General features: G+C 61.9%; 1 protein-coding gene across 7 annotated transcripts; it reads left to right on the top strand.

The window, feature by feature from the left end:
- Positions 1-101: 101 nt before the first annotated feature.
- On the top strand, positions 102-11,409 carry VPS9D1 (VPS9 domain containing 1). Of its 7 annotated transcripts, none has more exons than XM_030299021.1 (15): positions 104-259; positions 1,557-1,632; positions 3,206-3,295; positions 3,394-3,556; positions 4,888-4,999; positions 5,074-5,136; positions 5,475-5,527; positions 5,637-5,724; positions 5,942-6,027; positions 6,373-6,890; positions 7,916-8,045; positions 8,271-8,479; positions 8,617-8,860; positions 10,252-10,356; positions 10,591-11,409. In XM_030299021.1, the coding sequence occupies exons 1-15, from the start codon at positions 161-163 to the stop codon at positions 10,682-10,684; spliced, it is 2,130 nt and encodes a 709-aa protein (XP_030154881.1). In that variant the 5' UTR covers positions 104-160; the 3' UTR covers positions 10,685-11,409. The 7 variants fall into 7 exon arrangements, 5 of the variants coding, with proteins under 5 accessions (XP_030154883.1, XP_030154881.1, XP_030154880.1 ...); XM_030299020.1 differs by having other exon boundaries at positions 105-259; positions 3,203-3,295; XM_030299024.1 differs by having other exon boundaries at positions 106-259; positions 3,203-3,295; positions 8,764-8,860.
- The last annotated feature ends 384 nt before the right edge of the window (positions 11,410-11,793 follow it).

The following is an 11,793-nucleotide window of genomic DNA, read 5'->3' on the forward strand; positions in this document are numbered from 1 at the left end:
GCCGGAAGTGCTGCCGCGCCGGCCCCGCCCCTTCCTGCGGTCCAGGGCTCGGGCGGTGCCGGCTCCCGCGCAGGCTGCGTTCCGGCCTCTGGGCCGTCTGTCCCGCCCTCGGCCGCCGCCGCCGCCGCCGCCGCAGCCACAGCCTCCCCTGCCCGGCGCCATGGCCGCTGCGGCCGGGGACGGCGCGGTGAAGCCGCTGCAGTGTGCCATGAAGCTGGCCAACGGGGCCATCGAGCTGGATACCGGCAACCGGCCCCGGGTGAGGCGACCCAAAACGAGGCGGGGGCGGTCGCCGCGGCGGTTCCAGGCACCCCCTACCTGCAGCCTGCCCGGTGGGCGTGAGCGAGGGCGGGGCCCGGGGGTGGGTGCCGTCCAGGACCCCTCCGGCGTTTCTCGGGGCGCTGGGCTCGGGTGTCTGCCTGTGACCTTGGACAGCTCCCAGTCCTCTCCCACCGTGTTTTCCCGTCGTCGCAGAGTAGGAATTAGAGCCAAGGTTTTATCTGTAAAGGGGATTCAAGAGAGTTGAAGCAGCCCTCCAAAATATATCTGGCAAGAAATTCCATGTGTAATGTGTATTTTTCTGAGAAGACACTGTAGATTTAATCAGATTCCCCAAAGGGACGGAACCCTGAAAGGGCTCATTCGTGATGCGTCTGCGCAGGGTAGCATGGCTTGTTACTGAGAATGGGTGGGTGTGTTATTCCGAAAGGTGGCAGCCAAGTGGAAAAGCAGGCTGAGCCACACTGGACTGTCCAAGGAGGGGAGGAAGCTGCCTATGTCCAGGAAAAGCATCCGGGTCCCTCAATCTGCTGCTTTCCCCAAGTCAGTTTGCTAGGACAGCAGGTGCCCCCACAAGTCAAAAATCCTATCTGGAATCCATTTTATCCTGAGGTGTAGATTTAAAGATAGTTAATTTGAGAACTGGGATGCAACAAAACATCATGTGGTGCTTCCAAATGCCCGTGCCCTGAACCTGGTCACACCCTTGAAACTGGCAGTATTCTAGTGTTGCAGATTGCTGTGTGCCCGCGGAGTACTTACTCAGGGATTCGGGAAGGGGATTTCCCAGAACCTAAGCCAGAAAGTGATTTCAAGATCAGCCAACAGCACTCCCTCATTTACCTCTGAGGATTTTTTATTCTTTTAAGCCACTGAATAAATAGGCCCTGAGTTGCACAGGAAGGAAACTCATTGCACAGAGTGACAAATGACAGCAACTGCTGTCAACTACTTCGCCTGGCCCGCTGAAAGAGAATCTCTTTTCTTCCTGTGCTGGAGAGAAAGGCAGTGAGAGGAGGGATGGGTGCCCAGCGGGGCATGTTTTCCCTTCGAGTCTAGAGAAGAGGGATACTATCGGTACAGATACCGTGCACAACGTTACTGATTAGACCCGGAGGAATTACCAGCTAACTACCTCGGGTTACGTGCCTCAGGTGAATCTCAGGAGATCAGCAAACACCACTGTTTCTATGTTTCCCACAAGGGCATAAACAGGCATGACGGAATTGTTGGCCACTACTGGCCTGACCCCTGCCACTTCTCTTCCCTGGGCACAGGAGGCATATACGGAATACCTGAGAAGCATCCACTATATCTCCCAGGTGCTGTTGGAAGAAGTGGAGACAACCAAAGGTACAGATCTCAGCCTCACTGCTTCTCCCACGCTGAACAAATTACGGACTGCTTAGCTCTGGGTGGGTCTTAAGCCTGGGGTTGTCCTGTGTCCTACCCATTGGTCGTTAGCAGAAAGTGAACTGGTGAGCCCTCAGCAAGCATGAGCTGTCATAGTGTGTTGTGGGAGCAGGCGGGGATGGGTGTTGTAAGAGGATGTAAACGGGATGGGGCAAAAGCGGAGATTGGACACTGAGCCCCAGCCCAGGAAGGAGTGAGCTGCGTAAAGGTCGGGGCCCGGGGGCAACACCCCCAGCAGAGGGATGTGTAAAGACTCTGAGATGAGAGTGGGGGCTGAGTACGGGGAAGAGGAGGTTCAGTGGGGGCAGGCATGGCCTTACGTGGAGCTGTGTTGTTCCGGTGTAAGGAAGCTCGTAGAGGCTTTGTGGGAGAGGCCGGCATGGAGGCAGAGCCTCCAGGAGGCTCCCACAGTGAGGGCAGCAGTGGTGGGACCACTTGGGGATGGAAGGAGGGAAGGGCCTGGGGTCGTGCTTTCAAGGTGGACCTCACAGATTTGCTGGGTGAGCCGCTGGTTGGTGGGGCAGGGGGTGGAGACAGTGAGCCCCTGGAGGGAACAGTGAGCCTCTGGAGGGCAACAGTGAGGTATAGGAGGTGCTGTGGGGATGGGCAGGAGCAGACTTGTATGGGCAGAATAGAGAGCTCCATCGTGAGCACCTTCTGTTTGAGGCACTGAGCACCCTGACGATACAGGAGCACAGTGGTTAGGGAGAGGTCGGAGTCACCAGAATCAGAGCTGCCCCAGAGAGCCAGTGAGCTTAGCGGAGCTCTGGGCACTCCCAAGGTTGGGGACTGGGGCGGAAGACACAGTAGTACTCCCAGGGGGATGTCCTGGAAGAGAGACACCTGGAGAGGTTGGGGAGGCCTCAGAGAAGGGCTTGACGGGAGGGCATGAGAGAGGGTGGTCTCAGTGGGAGTCAGGTGGCTAAAATGGAGTGTGCTGAGGGGCTGGCTCTAAAGGGGGCAGTAAGTGGCTCAGAAACTAAGGCTGGTGGGGTCCAGGGAAGAGTTTTGAGTGGCAGCTCCTATAGCATGCACCTGCCGACATGATGGTCCCCAGAAGAGGGAATGCAGGACAGAAGCCCCAGGGATGTGCCAGGGGTGAGGTCAAGCACAGCCAGAGGGCAGGAGATAGGCAATAAAGTTGTCCCTGAAATGGTCCTCATCCACTGCAAGGCCCACCCTGAGGAGGGGCCGTAAGTACAAGTAAAGGCCCTGGTGAGCAAAGGCCGGGTTAGGTAGAGAGAGGGCTCTGATGGTCCAGCTGAGATGACAGGACAGTCAGCTGCTGGGCTGGCCAAGCTCAGCGCCCACATAGCGTCAGGAGGTAAACCCAGAGCAGGTGATCAGAAATGAGGAGATGGGATCGCCTAGAGGTCAGAGATGAGGAGGGGGTGGCGACCCGGGAGGGAGAGATGAGGAGGGGGTGAATTTGTCCTTGTTTTTGTCTCGGCAAGAATCGGTTTAATAATAAAGGTGACGGTGACCAGCTCTCTTTTCTCTTTATCCCCAGAAGGCGGGGAAACTGTGGCCCCGGACACCTCAAAGATGCTGAAGCTGGCCGAGCAGTGTCTGGAGAGGGCCCAGTCAACAGCTGCCAAGCTCGGTGGGTCTCTGGCAAGTTTTCCTGGGGCATCTCCCCCAAAGTCTGCGTCTCTGGAACGTCGGATTCCATGCTGACCCTTGCTCACGTATGTGTTGCAGGGAAAACATACCTGAAGCCAGCCATGCCCACAGCTGCTCCTGTCCCCTCACCGACCAGCCGACATCGCCGGGTGTACTCAGATGAAGGGGGGAAACTCTCTCCCTTTCTGCCGCCCGAGATCTTCCAGAAGCTTCAAGTGGTAGAGTCACAAAGTTCTAAGAAGTAAGCTGGGGCAAAACGGAAGGCGGGCCGAGCCTGGGTTTGAAGTCCAGGCAAAGTGAGCTAACCACAATGAATTCAGTTAAAGTGGGTCCCAGAATGGAAATACCCTTGCGCTTGGCAAAAACAGATGCAGATCCCCTTTGGACAAAAGCATCTTCAGCATGCACAAATGATGCACAGTGAGAGATAACCAAGCACAAAAAGAAACCAGAAATTTACAGAGTAATAGCAGACACAGACTTGCCAAGTGTTCAGGGGAAGTTACCAGACACACATCACAACACAGTCATGTTGTCCTCAGTTACAAAAGTGAAAAGCAAATTTGAAAATAGCTGCAGGCAACAAAAGGCCAGAGAGTATAACCCAGCAAATAAAGAACCACGTTGAAAGGAAACAGAAAATATAATACCAAAATTGTTTTTAAAAACGAATTGGAAACAGTAACAAATTATATTCTCCGGTGAAAACACACACATGCACACAGACACACGTGGTCAATATTGTACCAACAGAGTAGATGTAGTTGAAGAAAGAATGAGCGAGTTGGTTGAAAGATCAAAAGATATCCAGAATGACTCTCATAGGGGGAGGAAAGAAGACAAAATCTGAGACAGAGCTAGGAGATCTGACACGAGATTATTGGAGTTCCAGAAAAAGAGAAGAAAGAAAGAGGAAGAGAGGCATTATTTGAAGAGATAACAGTATATAAGCTTCTGGAACTGATAAAACTCACTTAGACACAGACAGAAGAACCCCCAGGAGGATAAACAAGGCTGGCTCCTCCTGGCGCTGCCGCTGCCAGGCCTTGGGGGCCACTGCTACCTCATTTCTGCATGTGCCATCGCGGGGCGGGACTCCCCACGGGACTCCCACCCCGGGACACATTTTCCCTTGCCAGTTGGCATCCTCACAGCTCACCCTCTCCTACCACAGAAGCGTGAAGACGTGTGACACCAGCAGTTTGGGTGGGGGCATGGAGGTTGGCCCTCGGCAGCTATTTCTAATAAGCAGGCTTTGGTTCTCTCTCCCACGGGTGGCAAAGTTATCTAGCTGTTTGGCTCACACGATGCCCCTAAAAAGTTCCGCGTTGTTGCCCAACGTGTGGATGCGGAAAGCGCAGCGTGCCGCTTTTCTTGAAAACGCAGGAGGCCTGGCGACGGCAGGCCCAGGTTTCAGCAGGACAGAGGTCTCCAGCCCACCCTGCACCTCCTCCCTCCTTCCCATTTCCTGCCTGCCCCCATCACCGCCTCCTTCTGGTCTCAGAGCAGTCAGGGGGGCACTCCAGGGCTTCCTGGGGCCTGGACAGCACAGCAGCTCGTCTCTGTCTGCAGGGAGCTGACGCCCCTGCAGGAAGCCTCTCTGCAGAACCAGAAGCTGAAGGCCGCCTACGAGGCCCGGATGGCCCGTCTGGACCCCAGCCAGGCCCTGCAGAAGACCTCCCTGGTGAGCGGGTCCCAGGGAGGGTCTGGGTTGCCGGTGGAAGAGGAACAGGCTTTATTTTCTCCTTCCCTTCCTAGACCCTGTCCCTGCAGCGGCAGGTGATGGAGAACCTTGTGATCGCCAAAGCCCGGGAGGAGACCGTATCCTTTCTGTCCTTCCCTGGAGTCCTGGCTGAAGGAGGCGGGGAGGGGGGAAGTGAAGGTGCCAGGGTCGGAGTGTGGGACAGAACTCTTCCAGCCTCAGAGAGACTGCCCTGGAGGGGCGGCTCCTGCCTTCCTGGCCTTCACGCGGTCCGGTCCGGTCGGGCGTTCTGTTCCTCTCAGCACCCACGGGCTCCTCCCCATCCTTCAGGTCAGCTAGGGCTCGCTCCCTTCCCTGAGTGAGCACCCGCCCTCAGGCCCCGCTGCCCCGCCCCACCTGGCCTCACCTCCCGATGGGGGTCCTCAGGACAGACACAGCCTTGACCCTGCTGGCACAGCTGCGGAGGAAGAGGGAGGAGCGGCGGCTGCGGCTCCAGGAGGCAGCCGACAGGTGCGTCTCCTCCCGCAGGGCAGGTCTCGGGGCCGCTGAGTGGGCTGCTGGGGGCTCCCTCCCCCGCCCACCCAGCTCGGAGGCCCCCAGCCCCTGTCTTCCTCCCCAGGAGGTTCTGCAGTCAGGTGGCCCTGACCCCGGAGGAGCGGGAGCAGCGGGCCCTCTATGCCGCCATCCTCGAGTACGAGCAAGACCACGTGAGTCCCCGCCGCTGGGCACGGGGGGGGGGGGGGGGTTGTCACAGGTTGCTATTCCGGGGGTGGGGGTGGGGGTGGGGGTCCTGAGGCCTGTTGGCGTGGGCCTTCCCTACGCCCCAGGGAGGACACGGACAGTGTGGCGCTGGCCTGGGGTGCGGCCTTGGCAGGGAAGGTTGTGGGGACCCCGCCATGCCCTCCAGTGACTCCTGCCCTGCAGGACTGGCCGAAGCACTGGAGAGCCCAGCTCAAGAAGAGCCCGGGGGACCTGTCGCTGGTGACCAGCCTGGTCTCCCACCTGCTCAGGTACCAGGGCCTCCCCCCACCCCCGGCCCCCTGGTTGGCCCTGACAGCGGGCCAAAAAGATCAGAAAGGGAAGGGGTGAAGGAGGCGGGCGGGGGTGGCCGGACGCGCCACGCTCAGGCCCCCTCGGCGGGGCTGGGCTGGCAGACGCCCCCCATCCAGCCGCCCTGCCGGTCTTTTCGCGGCCAGGGCGGTCGGGTCAGACTTCATCTGCCACATTCGCTCCCGGGGAAACCATTCAAGGCTTGCTCCGCCAAAACCCGTCCAGCGGGGCCGTGCTGGAGGCGGGTGGACTTCCGGCGAGGGCCGGGCCCCGCGCCACCGCCCCGCGCCTCTTCCTCTGCGCAGCGTTCCCGACCACCCCATCTCGCAGCTCCTGAAGAAGCTCCAGTGTGCGGTGTACCGGGCGCTGTACCCCGTCGTGAGCAGGGGCGCCGCGGGCGCCGCTTCCGCCCCCGGCTGCTGTTCCTTGTCCCCCGACGCCGACGGGCTGCGGGCTCCCGGGAGCCGGCGGCTCCGGCCCTCGCAGAGCCTCTACTGCGTGCTCTCCCCCGCGGAGCCGGGCCCCGCCCCTCGGCCCCCGGACGGCCCCCACGGCAGCCCCCCCACGCCCCCGCCGCACGCCGGGCCCCCCGAGGGAGGGGCGGCCGGCGGCCCCGCCGGGCCCGCCTCCCCCCTGGCACACGCCCCGCCGGGCGTGCAGAGCAGACACAGCTCCTTCGAGGACCTCGAACACTTCTTGGCCACTTCTGAGGGGTGGGGCCGGGGGCGTGGGAGGCCGCCCGAGCCCCAGGCCTCGGGGGTGAAGACGGAGCCGTTGTCGGAGCAGCTGAAGAGTGCCGTCAAGGACATACACAACGCCATCGGTGAGGGCCGGCGTGCCCGCAGGACGGGCGTGCGGGGGAGGGGGCTGCCCCGACACACGCAGCACAAAGCTTTCCACAGGCCCAGGATAGGCCCCGGGAAGGACAGGCCTTCCTCTGGGTGGCGGCGGCCATGCAGATCTGCAGAGCCCTCCGCGTCTGCCCTTCTCTGGGGCAAATCCTCGAGGAGCGGACAGGAATGCACCCTGCTGTGAGAGCAGCTGGGCCGGCGGTGGTCCCTGGCCGAGGTCTCCCCAGTCCCCGGTTGTCTTCTCACCGGGTTGCTTCGTTCCAGCCTCCTGTTTGAGGAAGGGCCTGCTCTCAGAGCCTCTGGCTGGCCCGTAGGGCTGGGCTCTGGTGATTCCGAACCAAGGACCATTGGGTGTGTGCAGCCTGGTGGTGGTGACAACGGGCTCGTCTCTGCAGCCTTTTCCATTTTGGAGAATCGTGTGTGGATTCTCTAAGGGTTGGGTGCCTAGGGTGGCTGGGGACTCCCAAGGAGGAAGGCTTTCAGGGTTCTCCAGGGGTCAGTGAGGCAGGCCCGACAGGGCCCAAAGCTCTAGCAGGGACCCTGGATGGGCCTCCCATCTCCCGGGGCCTCGGGTCTTGTCTTTAAATATGCCTCTAAAATCCCTCCAGGTTCCCACAGTTTGGGGTGCAAACCCCTTCAGAAAGAGGCTGTCCTTTGCTTTTTCTCAGCCTGTCGTCTTAGTTCCTCGGGGGAGCTGGGCATGATTCTGTGAGCTCCTAAGTGCTCTGACCCCAGGCCCCATGGACACAGAAGTTGGGGGGGGGGAGGGGGGAGGGGAGTGGAGGGAGGTTCAGGCAGAGCGCTCTCCACTGAGCCGGAACCCTGCGGCTCTGCCCACACTGCGGCTGGCTCTAGGAGGGTGGGAGAGGGGATGACAGGTGTGGGGCCCACTTGGGCACCCCGGGCTGCCCGGGGATGATCTCCAGGGGCTGCCAGCCTGGGGCCGGAGGGCCTGGCTGTCCCCACGGTGCCATTGTGCCGGCTCTGCTCCCGGCAGACAGGCTGCTTTCGCTGACTCTCCTGGCTTTCGAAGGCCTGAATGCGGCCGCCTCCAAGGACCGATGCCTGGCCTGCATCGAGGAGCCCTTCTTCTCCCCCCTGTGGCCCTTGCTGCTGGCACTCTACAGGTATGATCCCAGTTCCAGGCCCCCACAGGGGCCTTCCCCGCTCGTTGATCCCTGAGGCGCACTTTCGACCGTGCTTCCAGCTGGTGCTTTACTCTGAGGCCATCCTTAGATGTTTCTGCTTTGCAAGAACCTGTGACTCTGGGCACGGCGAGCTTTCCCTAGCCCCGCTTCTGTCCGTGGGGCAGAGCCCCCCGGGCCGCTGAGCCTGGCCTCTCTCTGCCCCAGGAGCGTGCACCGCCTCCGGGAGGCCGCCCTGAGCAGGAGCATGGAGCTCTACAGGAACGCGCCCCCGACGGCCATAGGCGTTCCCACGAAGCTCCTGCCCCGGGGCCTGGAGGCCACAGGAGCTGGTGCCTTCCCCTACTGTGCTGCAGCCCAGGAGCTGGGGTTGCTGGTTCTGGAGAGCTGCCCCCAGAAGAAGCTGGAGTGCATCGGTGAGGGGGCTGCAGTTTGGGAGGACAGGAGGGGGAACGTGGTCGGATAAGGTCCCTTCCCAGAGGGTGGCCTGGGGTCTCTGTGTGCCTCTGAAGTGCAGACCTTATTCCTGTCCAAATGGGGGTGTGTCTCACAGGACAGAAGCGGTGTGAGAGCAGTATCTTCGGGCGGGAGCTTCCCAGTTCTGCCAGCTCCACTCGTGCCGGGAGGGGCCGGTGCCAGGGGGTTGTTCTGGGACTGGCTCCCCTCGGCCCTCTCCTGAAGCCTCACTTTTGGGCCACAGTGCGGGTCCTGCGGGTTATCTGTGCCTGTGCCGAGGGTTACTGCCGGGCCCAGGAGGCTGCGTCTGAGGCCAGACCCCAGCTTGGTGCCGCAGCCATGTGAGTCCCAAAAGCCCACAGCCCGGGGTGGGGGTGGGGGAGGCAGTGAGCAAGTGAGGGGCTGCCTGCAGAGGCCTGGGGGAGAGAGAGAACCCTCCCGTCCTGCCCCGAGCACCGGGACCACAGCTTCCCACCTGGTGTCTGGCCCCCCTGGGCCCCAGCATCCTTGGGGCTACAGTGAGCTTCGCAGGGCTTATCCAGGAGAGTGTCCATTTCCACCGAGGGCTTGGGGCTGCAGCCCCCATGGGTGATGCATTCCTGCCTCTCTGGGCAGGTTACTTAGGGGTCAGGGACCGCCTGGCTAATCTAGTGCAATTTAGCATTGTTTGTCACAGGAACACGGACTCGGTCCCTCAGCCGCACGCTTTGGGGAGGCAGCTCCAGCCTCCATGAAGAGCTTGCTCTCGGTGCTGAGCCCCCAGACCTGGGGCTCCTGCATCATCTATGTCCCCACCGTCCGGAGGCAGGGCAGGCGTTTTCTCTACCTGGGGCTCTGACGCCTGGTCCTGCCTCAGTCTCACCTGGACCCACCTGGGACCAGCAGCCCCACCAACCCCAGGGCCGGGTACAAGACCTCAGCTTCTGGGTCGGGCTGGGGGAGCCCCCCTTCGCCAGTTCACCACGCGGCTGCTGCAGAAGTAGCTGTCGGCAAAACAGTTGTAGGGCTCCGCGTTTCTGAGTCCGGGCTACAGCCCCATGTCACCTGTCTCCTCTGTGCGTCTGAGGAGCCAGCGAGGGCCATGTTGTAGTTTGTCCGCGTTTCTGCAGGACTGTGGTGCCCAGGGCGGTGGAGGCGGGGCCGCAAGCCAGAGCTCATGGTGTGTGAGTGAGGCCTTCCTGGCCGGGGGTCACACTCAAGCCACAGGCTGCTCTCGTGCTCTTCCCAGAGACTGCCGCCCGTGGGCCCCTTGGGCCCGGGTGTCGTGTGTCCTGCAGGGCCTCCCTTGGCACCTTTTCAGCTCCCTTAGATGCCTCTTCCGGAGGATCGCCGCGCCTGGCTCCGATCCCAGGTGTCGTAAGCAGGCTGCCTGGGACCTGGGCCATCCCCTCCACTAGCCTGTTCCCCAGGTGTGGGCAGGCTTGCGGGGCGAGCCTGTGAGGTTGGGGCTACCCGATACCTCCGCTGTGGGGGCCTCTGCTGACCCAGCCATGGGCTCTGCAGCACAGGGTCCCCATTCGGGGACAGCGTTGCCGCTTGTAGTGGCTGGCGGTGCCGCTGACCTGAGTCTACTCCCAACTCCCCCACGCAGGCGGGCAGGAGGGGTGCAGGGAGAGCAGCCGGCAAGCCCAGGACCAGTCCAGAGGCCGAGCTGGGGGCTGCAGGGTTATGGGGACTGAGCAGCCATCATGGCCCCCGGAGCCTACCGGCCAGCCGTGCCTCTACCCAACAGCGGTGCCGACGACCTGCTGCCCATCTTGTCCTTCGTGGTGCTGAGAAGCGGTCTCCCCCAGCTGGTGTCAGAATGCGCAGCCCTGGAGGAGTTCATCCATGAGGGGTAGGAGCCTCCAGCTGGAGTCGGGCCAGCACGGGGCACTGGGCACCTGCTCCCAGGCTGGGGGTCCGTCCCTTGAGCAGCGTGTGTCCTCCAGCCCAGCCTCCATGACAGACCCCTGTGCGACCTTAGTGTCCAGGTCCTGCCCCACGAGGGCAGACACCCCGTCCAAGGTGCTGGGGGCTTCTTTGCATCCCCTGCAGGTAACAGGTGCTACCCGTGCCTGTCTCTACGCAGGTACCTGATCGGAGAGGAGGGTTACTGCCTGACGTCACTACAGAGCGCCCTGAGCTACGTGGAGCTGCTGCCCCGGGGCGCCCTGGGCAAGTAGAGCAGGACAGGACCTGCGGAGGACCACCAGGAGTCACCTGCTCTGGGTGGGTGGGGGGGCGGCAGCAGGCCGGCTGTGGCGGGGCTCTGCAGCTCTCACTCGTGCCCTGACCGGACGTCTGCCCCAGGGCCTTGAGGAGGCCCCTGTGCTCTTCAGAGGATAGATCTGAGCTGAATCAGCTCCTGGGAGCCAGGCCCTTCTCTTTCCTCAGCCTGACTTTGTGCAGGGAAACCAGAGCTGTGGACTCCCCTGGGGCCTGTGCACCCTCGCAGACCCAGCCACTCAAGGGTAGGGAGGGAGCCGTAGGCCTGGCAGAGGGCAGGTCTGCTTTCTCTCCCTTCCCATCTCCTGTGACAGCCAGCTTCCGGTGCCAGTTTCTTGTTGGGGTCAAGGAGAGAGCCGTCCCCATCCCCTGCCTCCAAGGCCTGGAGCCCAGGTGGTCTGAAGCTATACTGTTTACTTACGGGGCATTGAGCACTCCCCTCTCCTCTGTAGCCCAGGCCTCCCCAGGGTGCCCACCCGCGTCTGGGGCCTCTGAGCTGTGCCCTCCCTCGGCAGTAGGCATTGGACATCCTGGGGCCTCTGGCTGATTCCCGCCCCGCACGTCCCTTTCTGGGTCAGCGTGAAGCCGAGGGTCAGCGCCTGCCTGCAGCGCAGCGTCCGCTCTGTTACGTGCCCCGGGCAGCCACTGACACGGCCAGAAATAAAGAGGTCACTGATGTCTCTCTCTGCATCTGTCTCTCTCACCGATGCCTCCCGCTGGTCGTGTGGAGGCCCAAGCAGGGCGACCACCTCCCCTGCTGACCAGCAAGAGCCAGACTGTCACAGAGCCCCCTGAGCTCTACCACCCCAGACCCTGGGCGGGGGGAGGGGGGAGCAGAAGAGGGATCCCCCTAGGGCTGCACCCTCCAGGACAGGACACGCTCTGCAGGGCCTAGGGGGCCGGGCAGGGCAGAGTCAGACATCATCACTGGACGGGACCTGGGGCCGGACCTCTTGGCCTGAAGGGCTCGCAGGAAAACCTCTTCATTCTCCAGGTGGGAAATGCACACGGGTGCCCTGAGTTGTGACAGGTGTCACCTCTGAAGAAGAGAAAGCAGGGAGCCCAG

This window comes from Lynx canadensis, chromosome E2, assembly GCF_007474595.2.
Source record: "Lynx canadensis isolate LIC74 chromosome E2, mLynCan4.pri.v2, whole genome shotgun sequence".
Taxonomy (NCBI): domain Eukaryota; kingdom Metazoa; phylum Chordata; class Mammalia; order Carnivora; family Felidae; genus Lynx; species Lynx canadensis.